The 21,231-nt window shown below is 37.5% G+C and overlaps 3 protein-coding genes across 3 annotated transcripts in view; 2 read left to right on the top strand and 1 right to left on the bottom strand.

Moving 5' to 3' along the window:
* Positions 1 to 21,231, top strand: part of LOC131012154 (endoplasmic reticulum oxidoreductin-1-like) — a 606,214-nt gene that overhangs the window by 497,157 nt on the left and 87,826 nt on the right. The window lies entirely within an intron of this gene.
* Positions 1,126 to 1,756, bottom strand: LOC131012168 (egg cell-secreted protein 1.3-like). The gene has a single exon (XM_057940087.1). The coding sequence runs from the start codon at positions 1,574 to 1,576 to the stop codon at positions 1,178 to 1,180; it is 399 nt and encodes a 132-aa protein (XP_057796070.1). The 5' UTR covers positions 1,577 to 1,756; the 3' UTR covers positions 1,126 to 1,177.
* On the top strand, positions 4,280 to 4,843 carry LOC131012167 (egg cell-secreted protein 1.3-like). The gene has a single exon (XM_057940086.1). The coding sequence runs from the start codon at positions 4,324 to 4,326 to the stop codon at positions 4,720 to 4,722; it is 399 nt and encodes a 132-aa protein (XP_057796069.1). The 5' UTR covers positions 4,280 to 4,323; the 3' UTR covers positions 4,723 to 4,843.

Here is a 21,231-nt window from a genome sequence, read left to right as displayed (position 1 = left end):
TTTAATGGTAATTTTCGTTGTATATTACTAGATTATGTCAAGAATTTTCAACATTAAAATATATGATTTCATGTGTTATATGTTTGAGTTGTGCACTGCCATATTTTCAAGTGAATTTTGTCTTCATTCTCTGTTTAATATTTATATAAGGTTCTCATTTTTCAACGTGCACATACATACAAATATACTTAAAATTTAGACTTAATTTTCACGTTCAATTAATAATATATAGAGACATTTCCTCATAATATGCTTACTTTACATATATGTACAGTTCATGTACGAAGTGCTTGTAAGTCTGTATTGGGATCAGGCTAAAGAAGCTATGTTGTCGGAGTAAAAGAGAATAGATTTTTTTTGTGTGTTGTTTGTTAGAAGTACAGGATGATGAACATAAAGTATATATAGGTCAAAAAAATTCATAAACTTTCTAGCCCAAATCGGTAACCGAGTGGGCTTGCTGAGTTAATTGGCCACATTGACATTCCTAGTTATCCCTTTATAAATTTAGAAGATAATTAATTTATGATAATGGAACCATAAATTTATATAAGGATCTTAAAATTATTATATAAGGAGTACTATTATTTTATCAAAATTATTAATTTTCATATTGAACCCAAATCAGGATTCAGAACCAAAGAAAATGATACAAATTATGGAGTATTTATTTAAGAATGTTGTACTATATAAGAGATAGTCTAACAGTTCGGACCCCGCCTCTTCAGCCATGTTGAGGCGCGCTGACACTCGATACATGAGGGACGCTGCAAGCAGAGCCGCGGGGAGAGAAAGCTATTGTGTTTTTTGGTGTGAACTTTTGAGAGCAAATATGTGACATTTGGTGATGTGGAGAAGTGGGAGAGAAAGATCTTGCATTTCTCTTCTACCATCAATTGGATGATTCGTCATAGTTAAGAACTTTAAAACTACTCCTTTTGCATGTTTTAAAGTTTTTAATACTGTATTTCTAACTGTGATAATTGCCACTTAATTAATGTTCAAAAATGAAAAATATAAAGAGGAGCATAATCTATAGAACAATTAAAGGGCAAAATCGAGACAAGACAGTGCATGCAACCTTATCCCGTGTTATTAACGAGTAACAAAATAAGTGCGTACGTGTTGAGTGAAGCAAATTCCGAGTGACTAAAACATACATAAATAGGGATTAGAATTAGTTTTGCAACTGCAAGCGTGGGAAATTGTAGCATTGAGGCGGAGGGGCGGCAGTGGCGGCGGCATCGCAGTAACCACGGAGAACGTTGGTTTCTTCAGTAGTGATGCCGAGGGTTCCGAGCATGGAGGGCCAGCACTGTCGCTCTATCACTTTTATGGCGCTGCAGCAGTTTTCCCCAAGTTGAGTCTCCCCATTCAGGAAGAACATCACCACTTCTCCGCTGCAAGATTGAAGTTCAAACAACGCATCCCAGCAAGTGCTAGGCCCTTCTTCCGCAACTTTCAGACGCGCTGCTAGGCTCCATCTCGACTCCGCCACTTTCCTTGCCGACGCCATGATGGGCGACGCTAGCACAGCCACCACCACAACTGCCAGGAGCTTCGTGGAGAAAGCCATTATATATTGTGGATTGATGAGAGAGGAAATGTGTGAATGATGAATGGTGATGGGGAAAAGCAGTGGGAGCTAGATTTATAGGGGGGAAATGGTTGCAAGCGCTATACAAAATTGATGGGCGAATTAAGATGTGTGGGAAGAGGAAAGGGCTGGGAATTCAGCAAGTTTCTGTAACTCATGAATTCTCAAATCAATTAAATCGTCAACTTTAATGCTTAGTTTTCGGTCGTTTATTCTTACTTATTGCCATCATGTACGTATCAAACATATATAGGCACGTATACTCAAATAGCTAGGGATTAATATTCAATGTTTTTTTGTAGGAAATGAAGTTCAATTAATTTATACTCTCTTTATTTGGCACTTTAACACAAGATTCGTGGAAGTTTATTAGTTTCAAGGTGGTTTATGGCTAAAAGAAATACAACTGTGGTTTGATTTAAACTATTATCATATAGTTAAAAGAAAATATTTAAAATTAAATTACATATGATTCATGATTAATTAATTATGAATTTATAAATCACAAAATTTAAATAGTTAGACCATTCAATTGTAATTAATCAAGCAAGACAATTATGTTTGATGTATTTTAAAAAACTATACATATATATATATATATATATATATATATATATATATTGCTATGATAAAAAATAAAGAAAATAGAATTAAAAAGATAAAATTCAAAAAGAATAAGAGAAAGAATATAATAAGAGGGAGGAGAGAAAATAATTTTGTTTAAAATTTCTAAGTTCTATAAATTTTAAATCTTAAATTCATTTTTCGTATAATATATATCAAATTAAAACGAACTATTCGAATTATATTATATTTGAAAAGAAAAAAACTAGAAGAAGAAAAAAACGAAAAAACGGGAAGAAAAAAATTGTAGGATGGAGTGAGATTAATGAAAGAAAAATAGGGTATTATGTAGTACCAAAAACTCAAATTTGTTATAGAAGACACTAATAAATAGGTTTTATATATTATATAGATATAGTCATATCACTACAAAAAAAAAAAAAAAAATCATTATTAGTGACATGAGGCTTGGTAGCTATTATGTGTGTCATAAAAATTAGTGACATTTGATGATATAGCTAATTATTAATAGTTACACTTTCAAACGCTACTATTTTTTATGACACGAATATTAGCTACCAAGCCTCATGTTACTAGTAGAATTTTTTTTTTTGTAGTATAGATATAGGCTAATGTCAGATTTTTTCGATAGACAAAAGAAATTAAAATGGAAAAATAGTAATAAATAAATTTAAAATAACATTAAAATATCAAAAGGAAATAAAGAAAGTAACATAAACCAAAGATAACATTGGAAAATAATAAGAGATCGAGAGAAAAAAAATTCAGTTTGAGTCTTATGAATTCTATATATAACATTTTTATTTAAATTTTATTTTTAACATGATATATAACAAATTAAAGTTTTATCATAATCTTTAATTTGATATATATATACTAAATATTTTATTATTTGTCAAATTAATTATATGACTTTTAGAAAGATAAAAAAGATAAAAGAAAGAGCAAAAAAAATAGAAAACCGGAAAAATAATGGAGTGGAAAGACGGTGGCATGCATGGGAACGAAAACTAAATTTGCCTGTGAAAAAGCATAGGTTGAAAAAATGATTTTTAAAAATTGGAAGGAAAAGGTACGTAGTTATTAAAATTTACTATTCTATAAAGATTTATTATAACAATAAAAAGTTGATAATATATATAATATACTTTAATTAATAATTATCATAAAAATTGGTAAATTAAAAAATTATATGACCCGACTTTGAATTAAATGAATGAACCATAATAATAATTAAGTATCGATTCTAAATTTGAAAAATAAAAATTAAAAAGCACTTATAAACTATAAAAAAGTGAATTCCTACTGTGGGTTGCAAATGGTTCCTTTAATTTGCTGCTCTATTTCATTAATACCTAGGGCTGTAAACAAACCAAGCCGCTCGCGAACTATTCGGAGCTCGGCTCGAAAAAAGCTCGTTCAAGTTCGTTTAGAGAAGCTCGTAAAATAAACAAACCAAACTTGAGCTTAATAGTATTCGGCTCGTTAGCTCGTGAACATGTTCGTCAAGTGATTCAGCTTGAAAAATTTAAATTATTAGTAGACATAACTTATATTTATCCACTAAAATTAATAATAATTATATTAAATCTCTAATTAATTTTGTTTGTTATAAGAAATTAATTAATATATTTATTATTTTAAATAAAATAATTTATTTTTAAAATAAAATAATCAATATTTTGAATATAAATATAAATTTAGAAAGTTCGTATAGGCTCGATTAGGCTCGTGGCCGCTCGTGAGCCTTAAAGTATTCGGTAAATAAAGTTCGGGATTCGATTCGATACTTAACAAACCAAACTTGAGCACACCACTATTCGGTTCGGCTCGGTTCGATTACACCCCTATTAATACCAAACTTTACTCAATGATAACAAGAACAACAATCATACACAGTATACGTAAGTATGAATAAGGGGTCGTAAGTAAACATCAAAATTGAGGATCAAGTGATTTTGGAGTTAGAGAGACACAAAAACTTACTGAATTCTCAGCCCTTTCCTCTTCCAACACAACTTATTTCGCCCATTAATTCCTCATAATTTTGCATGCAGCATCTTTCCCCTATATATAGAATATAAATCTTCCCATTTCTCCACAACACCAAGTATCACGCATATCTATTCACTACAAAAAACATGGCTAAGCTCGTCGCAGTTGTCGTCGTTGGTCTTGTAGCATCATCCCTCATGGCCATGGTCTCGGCAAGAAATTTAGCAGCGCGTCTGAAAGTGGCGGAAGAGGGGCCTAGCACGTGCTGGGATGCGTTGTCGGAGCTTCAATCCTGCAGCGCAGAAGTGGTTATGTTCTTCCTTAATGGGGAGACTCAGCTGGGCGCCAACTGCTGCGCCGCCATAGGAGTCATTGAGCATCAGTGCTGGCCCTCCATGCTCGGAACCCTCGGCATCACTACTGAAGAAGGCAACGTTCTCCGCGGCTACTGCGATGCCACCAACTCCGCCACCGCCACCGCCACCGCCTCTGCCCCCGCATCCAGCTTGGACCAATGCTACAACTTCCCACGCTTGCAAAACTAATTGTAATTTTTATTTATGCATGTCACTGCACTACTCTTCGTCCAGAGTGATTAATAACATGGAATAAGGTTGCGCCACCCTTTTGACGCACTACTTTTAATTTATTTATATTTTGGCTTCTTCTTATGTTTCTTTTTCTTACTGTTCGTTTTTTAAAGACTAATGCTACACAACCATATTGTGGCCACCCATAATTTACCTAAATAAAAAATAATTTAATTTATTTAATTTATTTTTTAAAGTAAAAATAAAATTTAATTATTTTATCATATTTTCTACATTGTAGTTATTTTTTGCAATTTTTTGGTAATTCTTTTTATTTTTATTAAAAAATAAATTAAAAATAAAAAATGCAACAAAAATTAAAAAAAATAAGTACAATGTAGGGAATATAATAAAATAACTAAATCCTATTTTTATTTAAAAAATTAAATAAATCAATATTTCTTTATTATACACTAGTTTTTGGGTGGCTATAATGTGCCCGCATAGATTTATTGTTTTTTAAAAGCTTCTTGCTATGCTTTTTCAACTTACGAAAATGTGCGAATTATATTATTACTATTATTAAATTCTATGTTCTTACAGACTAATAATACTGATTTTTTGCTTTTAAACAGTAGTAGTAATTAATGGATGTATATATAAATATATGGATTTAGCTTTCATTAATTTGATGCAAGATAGGAACTTCCACTACAAAAAAAGCGCTGATTACCGACGGCTAAATGCCGTCGGTAAAAAAAGACGGCCGCCGGTAAATAGTGTTACCGGCGGCGATAACGGCGGCAATCTCCCGCCGCTAAACGGTTCGTCGGCAACGACAATAACGGCGGCGAACATCCGCCGTCGGCAGTTAACGGCGGCGCTGCCGCCGGAATTGTCGCCGTTAAACGGCGGAGCCTAGCCGGAGAAATAGCGGCGGCAGACACCGCCGCTAGTTACCGAGGGCTATCTTGCCGTCGGTAGAGAGCCACCGGAGTCCGGCTGACCTTGCCGGAAAACTACCGACGGCGATTACCGCCGCTAACTAGCGGCGGCGAATCGCCGTCGGTAAAAATCTACCGCCGGCCGGTGGTTCACGCCGGAGGATGGCCGGGTATTTACCGAGGGAAAATTGCCGTCGGTAACTACCGACGGCGTTTTGCCCACGGTAATATTTTTTATTTTATTATTTTATTTTATTTTATTTTATTTTATTTTATTTATTTATTTATTTATTTTATTGTATATTGTATATCCACAATTTATTTCCGTATTTATACGGTATTGCATACTTTAGACGAACTTCCCAGTCGGCGACCCGACTTCCCAGTGGGTCACCCATCTTGCTTGTGCTATGTGTCAAGCACGCTTAACTTTGAAATTCTTTTCGAGTGATCACCAGTACAGAACACTCGTATTATTGATATATCTACATCTATTAATTCATTTAAATGCTATATACTCACTCATATAATTATAATTTTTGAATATGTTGAGATAATACCTTAAATATGTTGTTAATTAGTGAGCGAGTTCGTTTCGGTCCTTATTTTTATCGTCGGTAAAATATTTAATTAATATTTAATAATTAATTAATTAATTAATTAATTAATTTTTTTTTTTTTTTAACATTAATACACCAAAAGTGTTTTAATTTGGTTATTATAATGTGATTTGAATTTATTTGTTTATGTTAAATGCAATCATCATCATCATTGCCATAAATATATAAAACATTTATAGTTTTAATAATTAAAGCACTTGAAATATATAGTTCAATAAAACATAAATTTGAAAAGAAAGTGCAAATGTAATTTTGTTTGAAAACATAAACATAAGTCTAAGCATCATCATCATCATCATCATCGGCATCAGGGTGTGGAGGTGGCGGAGCATTATACATCCTCATAAACGCCTCCAATTGAGCCACGCGGTCCTGCATCTGTTGGCGTTCTGCTTGCTCTGCCGCCATGCGCTCCTCTATCTGTTGGCGTTGTGCTTGCTCTGCCGCCAATCGCTCCTCCAGCGTGGAGATCCGTGTCTCATAAAGCTGCTGAGACACCGCAGAAGTGCCCGTGCTGCGGATAGACCCCCTACTAGCCTGACTCTGCCCGGCACTCCCGACGCCGTAGATCCGTGACCTATCAATTTGCACCACCTCCAAATACACCTCGTCTAGCCGCTCCTGTCGTCCTGTGGCAGCGGCCAGTCGATGAACCTCGGCCTAATACATACATAACAATGCATAATTGTTAGAAAATAAATACATTCACTAAATATTTGAATAAACTTAAACACTTACGTCAATTCTAGCATCTCTCTCCGACGTATAACTTCCGTCGGCGTACGTGTGGAGGCGGAGGAAGGTGGCATAGTTCGGTGCATCCTGGGGAGTACCAGGATCCAAGCTCTGTATATGCATTTATATAAGATAAATAAGTTATATTAGTCAATATATTAATTTAATTTATATACTTAATTATTTGTTAATTACATACCATATACTGCTGCAGGATACGAGTCGACTGGGACCCGCCCACGTGCCTACTGATCCCTGTACCCTCCCCATCGGGCTCGGACATCCGGTTGGCACGAGCTCGAGTTGAAACAGCCTCAACCTCGGGCTGATGCCAGTAATCCCGGAGTCCAGTCCAGAAATCGGGAGTCATCCAGGCGGGCCTAGACATCTCTCTCCCTTGGCTGATACACTGCTTGAGAGTTGTCTTGTAGTCGCTCATCATGTCGGAGTACCTTTTGCGGGCTTTTGTCTCCCACATGATCCTCACGTCATGCTCATCATCGGGCTGCCACGTAAACTCTTTCTGTTGAAAGAAAGAGAATTAATTTAATATCAAACATTTTAACTATTTAATATGATATATTTATATGTATTATAAATTTAATTGTACCTGTAATTCATCAAAAAAATTATCCTTCATCGCCGGGGGCGTCAACTTCCATGTGTACCCGCCTGGGTTTTCAAACATCTTAAATGTGCACGTGCAAGCTTTGGACAGGCCAGTGGGCTCCAACAAAACACTGTGTACAAGTAATTGATTAACTTAATCATGGTGTACGAGAAACAATAATTTTAACTAATGTACTTACCCAGTCTCAGGATGCCTCTGAAATACCGTCCTCCCATCAGGTGCCTTAACCTCTCTCTCTCTGATAGCGGCAGCTGTAGGGCCCCTAGGCCTTCTAGCCCGTGAACTACTAGAAGCCTGGGGAGTCTCGGGAGTCCCAGAAATATGCGTCCCAGACCCATCAGATGTATCTGCTGTAGCTTCTGGCGCATTAACGCCAGATCGCCTCCCAAATCCCAACAAACCTCGAGAGGTAGACATGATGCCTGTTGCATACAATTAAATTAACAAATATATAGCGACACATAACATTAACAGTAACAAACAAACATAACAAATTTGCAATCAAATTCTACCAAAATGTGCATTTACATTTATTCATAAGCATCACTACTATCATCATCACTATCGTTAGATGTCAACGGGGAATCATCGTCTTCTGCTTCATCGTCATCTTCAATCTCAACGACTCCACCGAGGGGATGAAGGAGAAGTGGTTGTTCAATGCCTACACTTGTGTGAGTAGGCATAATAGTAACCACTTCTTCTTGAAATGGTTGATCTAATGTTGATGTAGATGCTGCAGTAGACACTTCAACCTTAGATCTTGCGTTGACTTTGCATGCTGACCACCAATTTTTCTTTGATTGGTTCGTACTGGGATAGGGACAGTAAAACACTTGAACTACTTGACTCGCCAAAACAAAGGGATCATACTTCTTATATCTTCGTGTGTGGTTCAGTGAAACTAACTTGAAGTCTGTATCAATAGAAGTTCCCTGAGCCGACAAGTCAAACCATTCACAGTTGAACAAGACTGTCTGCTTAATTGGATACCCCGGATACTCCAGCACGCAAACCTCTTGCAGACGCCCATAAAAGTCTAGCACATCTCTATCACTACCATAGACCGAACCTTTTATGCAAACGCCACTGTTCACAGTCACACTCTCTCTATCATGATCAGTTGTGTGAAACCTGTAGCCATTCACGAAATAGCCGGAGTATGTTTCAATCTCCCTTAATGGTCCAGCTGCAAGCGATCTAATATAAGGGTTCAACTCGTCGTTACAAGGACGACAAACCTGTTTCACACAAATATCATTTAAGTTTGCTAGCCAATTTTAGAGTAAGTAAATGTATATTTAACATAAATTTATCGTCTCTTACGTAATGGTTAAACCACAGAATAAACTCGTTGTGAAACGCGACTTCAAACTCTGCATCAGTCATGTAAGGATTTGCATATCGTTTTTCCTCCTTGAAGATCCTTGGATACAAAGAATCAAATATACATGTTAACACCTATATATGATGAACACTTCTTATACGTAAATTGAACGAGAATACTCACTTGCTATATGTCTCTGCAACCTCTGCACAATTGCTCAAAATATACATGTGTGCAGCATGCCATTCGCGCTCATCCATGTATCTCTTCGTCCCTCGGCCAAGTGAACGCCCAATAGGTTTGAATATGGCGAGACAAAGAGGATCATCATTTTCAGCAACGGGCATCTCAATATTGCGAGGCAAAGTTGTCCACTTTGTAGATATTTGATCTTCAAAGTAAAACGAAGAGAAGGTTGACATTTCTGCAAGTAAGTATGCATTGGCGATGGACGCCTCAACCTTGGCTTTGTTTTTTATATGATTTTTTAATGTCCTCAAATATCTTTCAAAAGGATACATCCACCGATATTGCACTGGACCAGCCAATCGTGCCTCATCTGCCAAATGAACTGGTAGGTGCTCCATTGAATCAAATAAACTAGGCGGGAAGATACGCTCAAGTTTGCAAAGAGTAACAGCTATCTTCTCACTCAGTATTCTCATGTCATATATGGCCACGTTGCGGGATGTTAATTCTCTGAAGAAGAAACTTAACTCTGTAATTGCCTCCCAAACATTCTTAGGAAGAAGTTCTTTAAATGCAACAGGCAGAAGGATTTGCATGAACACGTGACAGTCGTGACTTTTCATGTTGTGCATCTTCAGGGCGTTCATGTCAACGCATCTACTAATATTTGACACGTACCCATCGGGAAACTTAAGACTCTTGATCCATTGGAGTAAGATCTTCTTCTCTTCCCTGTCAAGCGTATAACATGCTTTCGGATACCCTCGAGTTCCATCCACTTTCTTCAACTCTTTCCGCTTGCAGAAGGTGTTCAATTCTTCTCTAGATTTTTCTGTATCTTTTGTCTTCCCCTTCACATTCAGGACAGTATTAAACACGTTATCAAACACATTTTTCTCAATGTGCATAACATCCAGATTATGTCGAATCAAAAGATATCTCCAATAGGGTAGATCCCAAAATATGCTTTTCTTTTTCCACCCTACATCTTGATATTTGGCGAGTTGAGCGTTCCTGCCATCGAAGTCTTCGGTAACCTTCACGAAGCCTAACCCCTCGATTTGATTCAAGATTTGTATTCCTGATCTTTGTTCTGGTGGACCAACATTGCATGTCTTATTCCTCAAGAATGAAGTTTTGTTTCTCCTAAACACATGGTTAGGAGGTAAGAACTTCCGATGATTATCAAACCACGATTGTTTTCCACTCATCGGCAAAGTGAATGCTTCTGTATTCTCCATGCAATGTGGACATGCCAATTTCCCAGCTGTACCCCACCCAGACAACATAGCGTACGCTGGAAAATCACTGATAGTCCATATCAGAGCTGCTCGCATCTGGAAATTTTGCTTCAACGATATGTCGTAAGTGTTCACACCAACCTCCCACAGAGATTTTAACTCGTGTATCAATGGCTGTAAGAATACGTCCAACTTCATCTTTGGGTTTGATGGGCCAGGCACGAGGACTGTGAGGAACATGAATTGTTCTTTCATGCACAACCACGGAGGCAGGTTATACGGCGTGACAATAACTGGCCAAGAAGAATATTGATGCCCTGATTGTGCAAATGGGGCAAAACCATCTGTAGAGAGGCCCAATCTCACATTTCTGATCTCATCGGCGAATCCAGGAAAGACTGAATTCAAATGTTTCCATGCCGGAGAGTCGGCCGGGTGGCGCATTATCCCATCGTCTGTGGAGGTCGCATGCCACCGCATATGTTCAGCAGTTGCAGGAGATGCAAACAATCTCTGCAATCGGGGCGTCAAGGGAAAATAGTGCATCTGTTTAGCGGGCACTTGTTTCTTTCTGCGACTCCCAGATGCACGCAAGCTGTCCTTATATCGTGATTGGTCACAGAACATACAACTATGTAGCTCACTAGTTTCCCCCCAATACAACATGCAGTTATTAACACAGCAATCGATCTTCTCTACTGGCAAACCCAAACCACGTAGATTTCTTTTCGTACTATAGAAGTCTTCTGGACAGTTGTTACCCTCTGGTAAAGCAGCTTTCATCATCGAAGACATCTGATTGTAAGTCCTCTCTGACATGTGGCTTTCAGTCTTTATGCTCATGAATTGAGTCATCCAACTTAATTGTGAGTACGTGTCACATCCTGCGTACAATGGAGTATCCGCTGCATCCAACATGTTATAAATCTGTTGAGCGTCATTATTGGGCGGCTGCTCCAGATTTGGAGGATCTTGATAATTACTAGGTCCAGCATGGTCATGCACCATCCTTTCGTAGTTATTGTATAATCCATCATCCTCATTCATTATAGCATGTTCTCTCGGCATAGACAGCGGTGCTTCCCCGTGACAAACCCAAACTTTGTAATTCAGGACAAATCCACGCCTACTAACATGTTCTCTGACCGTAGGTACATCTAAATACGCTTGATTCTTGCACTTCTTACACGGGCACCTAATGTTACCTTGTCCATCTGTGTACGCCGTTTGATTGAACGCCCACTCAAGGAAAAACTCAAGCCCCGTTTCAAATGCGGTACGATCATTGTATCTCGCGTACATCCACGTACGATTATCACTCATTCTTGCAAATTCTAATTGAAAAAAACAAATAAAACATAATAAATTACTTGAAATCTAACAAAATTTCGACAGCATAACCCCACTATCCTAACTACCAAGTGCTCGACTCTACCAGCAACTATAGTGACCATAGTGGTCCTAATTTACTAAGCCTATACTAGGTCTACCCGACCCCCCAATGTCGAAGCAATAATACAATACAAATAAAAGCAATAAAAATCATGGTAATTAAATTAAAAACAATCATTTGTAGGGAGAAGATCCTTAAGAAATAATCAATTTCTATCCCAAAGGGAGAAGATCCTTAAGAAATTGATTAAATCTATCCCACAATATATATATATATAATAATATAACATTTCATAAACACATAGCACATAACATTTAATTTAACAAAATTATCCAACATATATAAATTATTCTAACAAATTAACAACTTAAAATATAATTTAAAATTAATCATGCTTCATAATTTAAAATTAAACTAACAACATATACTAATTGATTAATATATATAATTTAAAATTAATCATGCTTCAATTGATATAATTTAAAATTATTCATGCTTCATATAATTTATTTATAAACAAAGCTAATTATAAATTAATTATTAACTATATATAACAAATAAATCTATTTAATTAACATATAAATACATAAAAAAATTCATAAATAAATAATTAAACAAGAGAAGCGTACGTACGGTGGTGGTTTCCGGCGGGTGTCGTGAAGAAAGCGGCGAAACGAAATCGTCGAACTAAAATAAAGAATATAAGTCAAATTAAATTTAAAAATTATATATATATATATATATATATATATAATTAAAATTAAATGATATCTAGAGAGAGAGAGAGAGAAAGAGAGTTACCGGGCGGCTGGGCACGGCGGCGGTCGGCGGCGGGGTTCGGCGGCGGCGGTCGGCGGCGGTGGTCGGCTGGTGGCAGCAGCAGGCAGCAGCAGAAGCGGCGGGGGGTGGGGGGGATCTGTTTTGCGCAGAACTGAAAAAAGGAGGTTACGCGTGCCCTAATATTAGACATTACCGAGGGCAAGTGCCGCCGCTAGCTAGCGACGGCAACAACGCCGTCGGTAATTGTGTTAAAATAATGTTTTATTGAATATTCAAAACTTAACGGCGGCGTCGCCGTCGCTAGTTAACGGCGGCGGGTTTGCCGTCGGTAACTGGCCGGTAATTTCGAAGGTTCGGGTCGCCTGAAATGCCGCCGCCGTGCCGCCGTTAGGTACCGACGGCAATAGCGCCGCCGGTAGTTTACGCCGGTAAACACGCGTTTTTTTGTAGTGTTCTATGATTTTTTTTTCGGAATTATGATCAACTTGCTTTCAAGTTCATAAATTTTAATCTAGGCGCACCACATGTATATACCGATTTCCAAGTATTATAGTAGAGAGCACGTGCGTAATGTTGAGGGATGAACGAAATTAGAAAAAGTGAATACTTTCTTACGAGTTAGAACACTACAAAAAAACGCTGAAATACCTACGAAAATTACCGGCGACGACACTCCCGCCAGTAAACACCGGCGGCACACGAGGTGACCCGCCTATTTGAAGTTTCCGGCCAATTTACCGGCGGCTCGGTAGTGTCGCCGCCGGTATTTTGTAAAGTAATATAATTTGGATTTAATTTTATGCGGGATAATAGTTACCGACGGCATAGCCACCGGCGGCATTTTGCCGCTATTCAAACCCAGATCCCCTTTTCTTCAGTTTTCACGCAGCCCCCCCCCCCTGCTCCCTGCCGCGCCTCCACCCCCCAGTCGCCGCCTCGCCCCACCCCCAGCCGCTGCCGCGGAGCCACCGCCGCCGGCCAGCCACCCCTGCAGGTCTTATTTCTCTCTCTTTCTCTTTATCTCTCACTTTAACATCTCATTTTATTTCTTTAACATTTCAGTTCAACGACGCCGTTGGCGCCACCGCCATCGCCACCACTCCGCCGCCGACCACTACCGTACGCTTTCGTTCTCGCTATTTTATTTATTAATTAATTATTTTGTTAGATTAAAATTAATGTTAATTAGATTAATTTTAATTAATTTATAATATGTGAAGTATGATTAATTTTAAATTTATTTTTACTATTATTTTGTTAGAATCTAATTAATGTTAATTTGATAAATTTTAATTAATTTATAATATGTGAAGTATGATTAATTTTAAATTTGTTTTTACTATTATTTTGTTAATTAGAATTTAATTACTAATTGTTGGAGTTTGATTAATTTTAAATTAACGTTTGATTAATTATAAAGCATGATTAATTTTAAGTATGAATTTTTTAGAGATTTATTTATGTTAGATATTTTTGTTAAATAAAGTATGATTAATTAAATTTTAAATATGCTAGTATGTGTTTATCATGAAATGATATGATATTATATATTGTGGGATAGATTTAATCAATTTCTTAAGGATCTTCTCCATTTGAGATAGAAATAGATTTAATTCATGTTTTGGAACTATTTGTTTGAACTATGTTTTGGAACTAAATTACACTTGCACTTTCTTTTTACATTTATGTTATGTTGAGCAACTATTAATTTCATGTTTTCAAACAACATTACACTTACTTCGTAACAAAGTAATAAATTCAAAATAACGACGTATGGAAATAAATTCAAATTACTTATCTTATAACAAATTAAAATACTTGTTTTTTATAAAAATAAGGACGTATGGAAATAAATTCAAAATACATTACAATTATCAAATTAAAATACTTATGGTGTATAAACTAGATTGATAAAAAAAATTATATATAATAATAATAATAATAATATAAATAATAATAAATTAATAAATAAATACTTTTGCGACATAAAAATAAAGACAAAAACGAGCCCAATCCGTAATTAACAGAATCTCATGGATACCATCTCGACATATTATATAAGGTTATGAATATATGAGTTTGTATATTGAATTAGACTTTAAATGAATTAATAGGTACTATATATATCAATAATATGAGTGTTCTGTACTGGTGACCATTCGAAAAGAACTTCAAAGTTAAGCGTGCTTGACTTAGAGCACAACTAAGATGGGTGACCGACTGGGAAGTTCGTCTAACTTATGAAATAAATAAATATATAAAATAAATAAATAAATTATAAAAACACTTACCGGCGGCCACGGTATCCGGCGAAAAACACCGCCGCCCTCCGGTGAAGATTGCCGGAGGCAAAATCGCCGTCGGTAATACGCTGGCAGTTCTCCGCCGTTCACCGATGAATTATAACGGCGGTACCACCGCCGGTAATTACCGGCGGTGTGTTTTGCATGCCGCTAGTAATTGTGTTACTGACGAGAAATTTACCGGCGGCGTTACATTTTCCGGTGGCCGCCTCAAAATTACCAACGGCAAACGCTGCCGGTAATCATTTGTTTTTTTGTAGTGGATGGAGTATATTGATTTTAAATTAATAACTTCTACCAATATAAGTAAGGTGTAAGAAAGTAGACAAAAGATGTTAAATCTCCTATGTCGTGTGTACATACTCATAATCTATTTTAAGACAATGTATAACTAGAAGAAGCAAAAAATCACAATACTTCTTTCTCCTACAAAAACATTCTCAAATTGTCATTTCTGTAAGCCTAACAAAATATTCACTTTTCACCTTTTGACATTATCCCACGACAAATTCTTTATGTTCCATCTCAGTTTCTCAATTTATTCACAATATTACAACTCATAGTGCACCACAAGCCCCTTATTTTTTATTCTCGCAATAAAAAATGAGATTCTTTCTCCACTCAAAATACATCATCTAATATTTCTTAAAACTCGTGTACCCAAAAGTGATGTATGTTTTTATGGAACGAAGGCACTACAAAAGAACACGACAATAGCGACAAAATTTTTCATTGTAAAACCCCATCTTTTCATCGCAACTTTACAATTCTGGCGAATTTTCGACCAATCGAGCGCAACGCTAAATTGGGGTCATAAAATTGTGTAAGGACAGATTGTGTTGTCCGTCACAACACTAGCGACGAATTTGAGATAGATATTTCATCGCTGAAAAAGGTCTTCTCGTCGTCGTTGTATTGTTTGTACAACGATATTAACGATGAAATCTTTTGTCGCAAGTTAAAATGTCGGGTGCCCTGTCGCTAGTTTACTTTCTAAATTGAACTTATAATTCAAAGTTACACCTTACAACTGTTACAATACAATTTACAAATTACAACTTTTGGATGCTAAAATAAAATTAAGGCAAACTTAGTTTACAACTTGTAATTGGATAAAAAAATAATAATAAAGAAAATAGGACTTGAGCTTAATTATAACATTTAAGTTATAATTGAGTTGTCTACGTATCCTGAAAAAATCAAAGTCCACTATGGATTAATTAACGGATAACTATTTAAAAAAAAAATCAATTAACTGATAACTATTAAACTATACCACTAATCAACAACTAACGACATAAGTATTTTTACAACTCACGTATGATCCTCCATTTGTAACCAAAACAACTCGGTTTTCAAAATAATAAACACTATGGAGCTACTGATATAAACTCCCTTCGTTCCGTCTTAAGTTGATCAACTTCTTTTTAACATAAAATTTAAGAAATTAATATTTTAAATGTATTTGATAATAAAGTAAATAAGTGGTTATACTTATATATTTTCTTACTTATAATCGGTCCTCAGACGGTTCCACGGTTCTGCAGACGGTTCCACGGTTCCCGGTTTTAATCGTTGAACCATCGGTTCACGGTTCCAGCCCGGTTCCAACACGATTCCCGATTCCACGGTTTGGTTCCGGTTCGAAACCGGGGTCCGATGGTTTGAAGAAATTGGAACCGGAACCGAACCGGCCGAGCATGGTTTCGGTTTCGATTCGGAACCGTATGACATGATTCTGGTTCCAGAACTGTCCCGGACGGTTCGGTTAGGGGTGAGCATCGGTTCGGTTCGATTCGGTGCAAAATCGAACCAAAAACTCAAAATCGAAAACCGAACCGATGATTAAAATTGGAACCGAACCGCACCAATTGGGGGTCCGGAATCGAACCGAAACCGAACCGATAAAACCATCGGTTTCGGTTCGGTCGAACGATGCAATTTTTTTATTTTATTTTTTTCGAAAATACCAATTAAAAATTGTAAAATAATGTAAAATACACAAATTTCAAATGTCAAATCCCCACAACATGAACATGATAAATAATTATGTATTATAATTGTGAATTAGGGTTTTAGTTTTAGGTTAAAAAATTAGAAAAATAATTATATATTATAAAATAATTATATAAAATAAAATATTAATATGTATCGGTTTTTACTTTTCAAAACCGAACCGAAAACCGAACCAATAGCATTGGGACCAAACCGCACCAATCCGGTTCGGTTCGGTTTGGTTTTTAGTGTCGGTTCGGTTTCTGCTCACCCCTAGGTTCGGTTCCCGATTCCAATTTTTTTGGCCATGTCTAGTGATAATTACATGTATGTTTGCCTTGCTGAACCTTTTACAATTGAGTATAATTGTGTGGATGACATCTAAGTTGAATGAGACTTGGATTGGTGTGTGTATTAGTCTGTCTTATGATATTGCTTACTTTGAGGTGGAGTTGTTCACCCCTCTTAGTTTATATGATCTTTGCGATTTGAACATTTGTGTATCTGTGTGTTTGAGCATTATGTTGCTCATTTGATTTGCGTGTATCTTCTTTGTGACTTTACATGTTTGATCTTTGTGATTGTTGTTGGGAAATTAATGAAATATCCTTGTCCTAGTTTTGATGAAACCAAAACCCTTAAATTTTCTTTTTCTAGACTAGATCATTTTGAACTCAAGTGTTAAAGTTCAGTTTACTAGCTAGACTGAAGATCGCTTGACTGAAGATTGTAACTGAAAAGGCTGAAGACAAATACTGAAGTGTTTAAAGGACGAAGACTTCACTGAAGATTCAGTTATGACTGAATAATTAATGCTGGCCACGTGAAAATAGCAGACTGATACATAAGTCAAGGATCAGTTGACATTCTTCCTGGGACTGAAGTTTTAAGTTGAAAAAGCCACATACACTTTAAATACGGCCGCATTAAATGCAAAGATATGAAGATCGTCCTTCATCTGCAGAGCTTTTACAATTCGTGCAACCCTTTCAGAAGCACCATGCTTCTACAGCTAGAGACGTCATTCCTTTATAAATCAGGAGCCTCGAAGATTGAAGCCTCAGCCGAAAATTCAAATCTATCTTACAACGGCCGAATTCTTGAAGACCATCTTGCCAACGGATCTATTCAAGACTTTTCTTGTATATAGAGCTTGAGGAACATCTTCAATCAGCACTGATTCAAACACTCAAGCTGAACCTTTGCCAAAATTGCGACTCAGCCTATTCACTGCCATTCAAAGTTTGAATCGAAGAAAAGAATACTCAAAGTCTAAAATCAGTTTACTGATTACCCAAATTCTCTTACATCCTTAGGCAATTACATTGGAAAATCCCTAGCCTGAGTTTTTATTACAGAGAGCCTATTCTCTGTAATCCTGTTGGTATTTCAAACCCTTTTCAAAAGAACGAAAAGAGAGTTTGAAAGAGAGAGTTCTAGACTGTTTTCTGAACTCAAGAGTTCTTAGCCCCCGCAAGCAAGGCGAGTGTAGTCATTGCAACTGCGAGCTGAGAAGGAGACGAGAAGTCCAATCCAGAGTATTGGCACTGAAACCTAGTTTCAGTTGAAGGTTTGCTGTGCACCCGTAAGCACAAGCCCAGAATGATTGTCAGTATGATCAATTGACCGTGGACGTAGGAACTTGTTCTGAACCACGTAAAAATTTTGTATTGTTTATCGCTTTCAGTATTTACTATTCCTTACTTGTGCACAAACTCTTCTTTTAACTGAAACTGATAAACTGTAAAGAGAAACTTAAATCTAACAACGTGTTATTCACTAAGGGGCCGTTTGGTTTTGGGTTATATAAAGTATTAGTTAAGTTAGTACCAGATATTGTAATGTTTGGTATTATTAAAAATTAGTGCAGATGACCCTGGAAAAAGGTATGACCCGGTATTATTTATCAGGATTTTGCCGGATTATGTTGTATTCCTAATACCTCCCACCCCCTCCGATTATGTTAATCCATACAGATTAGGGGATATTTTCACTACCCTCGCACGAGTTCCGATGAATCACCAACACTCTCAACCCTAGCTCCCCTCTTCCCATCGCCTCTCTTTCATTTTCCTTTCTGCTTCGAACCCTATTTTCACTACCCTCGCAAATACAGAGAAACTATTGAATCTCTTGCAATATTCCAATTTTTTGAAACAATCAATCCACTTTCGTTTCAATGACAAAGTGATGAGAAAAATGGCGTCTACGGTCTGAACTTGGATTTTGAGCGTTTCGTGAAGAGCATCATCGGCGGTCCACGGGTCCGGTAAGAATCACTGTTATTTCGATTACTCCTTCCGATTTTTTCATTAAACTTCAGAATTTCGATTAAGGGCTGGTGCCTTAGAAAATCAGTAAACCACCTACTGATTTGATTATGTCACTCGTCAGTTTTAGAAATTGTGTCGAATTTGTACATTGGAATTTCTACAAAAACGATTTGCAATTGTTGTACTGGTTGCTTGATTTTCATACCTTTGATAAACTCCTGTAAAAATTGGTTCTTTGTTTGCTTCTTCCTGTCTGGATTCTCAAATTTTCTGAAACAAAAGTTATTATTCTTGCTTGGAGTGTAAATCTGCAGCACCAATATTTCTCCTTTTTTTCTTTTGCCTTTTTGCATAAGATAGTCATTTGTGTGAATATGAATACTTTTGGCTTGCACCGATTATGTGAGATTCTTGCATGGATGATTTGCAATTTGTGAAAAAACTATTTGAATGGGAACGTCAATCCAGATACATGATTGGTTAGATTGACGATTAAGATGGAAAAAGCAAAAGTTGGAAGACAATAATTACATGTTTGGTCTGGTAAGGATGAAAGGGACTAGCCTGGGATAAATGATAATTGGAACATTAATTTGCTGATAAATTTGAATGGGAACTGAGAATTATCCATTGCAGTTCTGAGAATACATGGAAAAAGAAGTATTGTACTTAGCTTTTACTGTTGAATGACTGGGATCAGAGATTCAGTAGGCTAATATGTTATAGTTTAAGGTTATACATTTCCATGATTGTGCATTTATTTACAAGGTTCATTAACTTGGAATTCGTATTATTTTTTGAACAAATATGCAGAAAAAATCAGAAAAACCAGTTCAGCGAAGGAGAGGGTAACTAAGGTCAGTACACGCGCCTTATTGCCAACTTTAATATGTTTGTTTTCAGGCCTGATCGTTGCTTATTCCCTTTGTGTGGTTGAAATCTGTTGGGTTTTAATTCTGTCATTCTTGTAGCTAAAATTATATTATATTACAAAAAGGGGCATGAATATATTGCTGACTTGATTATTTGGCGGGGTAATTGCCTGTAAATCCCTAACGTTTACACGGAATTGGTTTTTGCACCTATTTTTATTTTTCTTCTTTTAAATACCTAACCTTTAGTTTTTGTCTCAAATTTGTCCGGTGACCGGTTTTTTCTAACGCCGGCGCCGAAAATGCCACGGTGGCAGCCGGAATTGACACATAGACATTTTCTTTTACATGTGGCATAAAAAAACAAAAACAAATAAAAGAAAACAAAAATCGAATTTGCAGAGACCTTTCCCCTTCCCCCACCCCTAACTTCCCCTCCCCCCACCCGCCGCCGCCGCTGCCACCAGTCCGGCGCCCACCACCCCCTCCCACTCCCCACCCTCGGCGCCGCCCCCTCCCCCTTCTCAGAGCCTGTCAGCCCTCCACCCCAAATCTTTGCGCCGCCTCCCTTCGAATTTCTGCGTCTTCAGATTTGTGCGATTGTGTAGGGGTTAGCCGGAGAAGATGTCGGCTGGGGTTGGGGTTGCGTGGCCGAATTTGCAGAGATCGGCGGGGCTGGGGTTACGCTGGGATTTTACGATGGAGGGTGGAAGAGAGGCGGTGGATGAGAGATATGGCGAGGGTAGAGGAGAGAGAAAGAGGCGCACTACCACAGCCTGGGAGGGAAGGGCTGACGGGTCTGGGGAGGAGGAGGGGGCGACGGGCGCTGGCGTGTGGTTGTGGCAGGCTGCGGCGGGATCTGGGGTTGGGGAGGGGGCACCGGGATCTGGGGATGGGGGAGGGGCTGACGGGATTTTGGGGGAGGGGAGGGGTCGACGGGGTTTGGGGAGGGGGAAGGTGCTGCCGGCGCCGGCGTGTGGTGGCGGCAGGCGGCGCCGCCGGGGGGGGGGGAGGGAGTTAGGGTTTGGGAGGTGGGAGAATGGAGAAAATGATGATGTGGATGTTTTCTTTATCATTTTTTTTATTTTTTTTTTCACATGTCCTAAATTTTCTTAGGTGTCACTTTCCGGCTGCCACTGCATCGATTCCGGCTGCCACCTTGTAATTTTCGGCGCTAAGAAAAATCCGATCACCGGATAAATTTGAGACAAAAACTAAAGG

Source organism: Salvia miltiorrhiza, chromosome 2, assembly GCF_028751815.1.
Source record: "Salvia miltiorrhiza cultivar Shanhuang (shh) chromosome 2, IMPLAD_Smil_shh, whole genome shotgun sequence".
NCBI lineage: Eukaryota > Viridiplantae > Streptophyta > Magnoliopsida > Lamiales > Lamiaceae > Salvia > Salvia miltiorrhiza.
The sequence above is the reverse complement of the archived record's forward strand: the minus strand, read 5'-3'. Positions and strand labels throughout refer to the sequence as shown.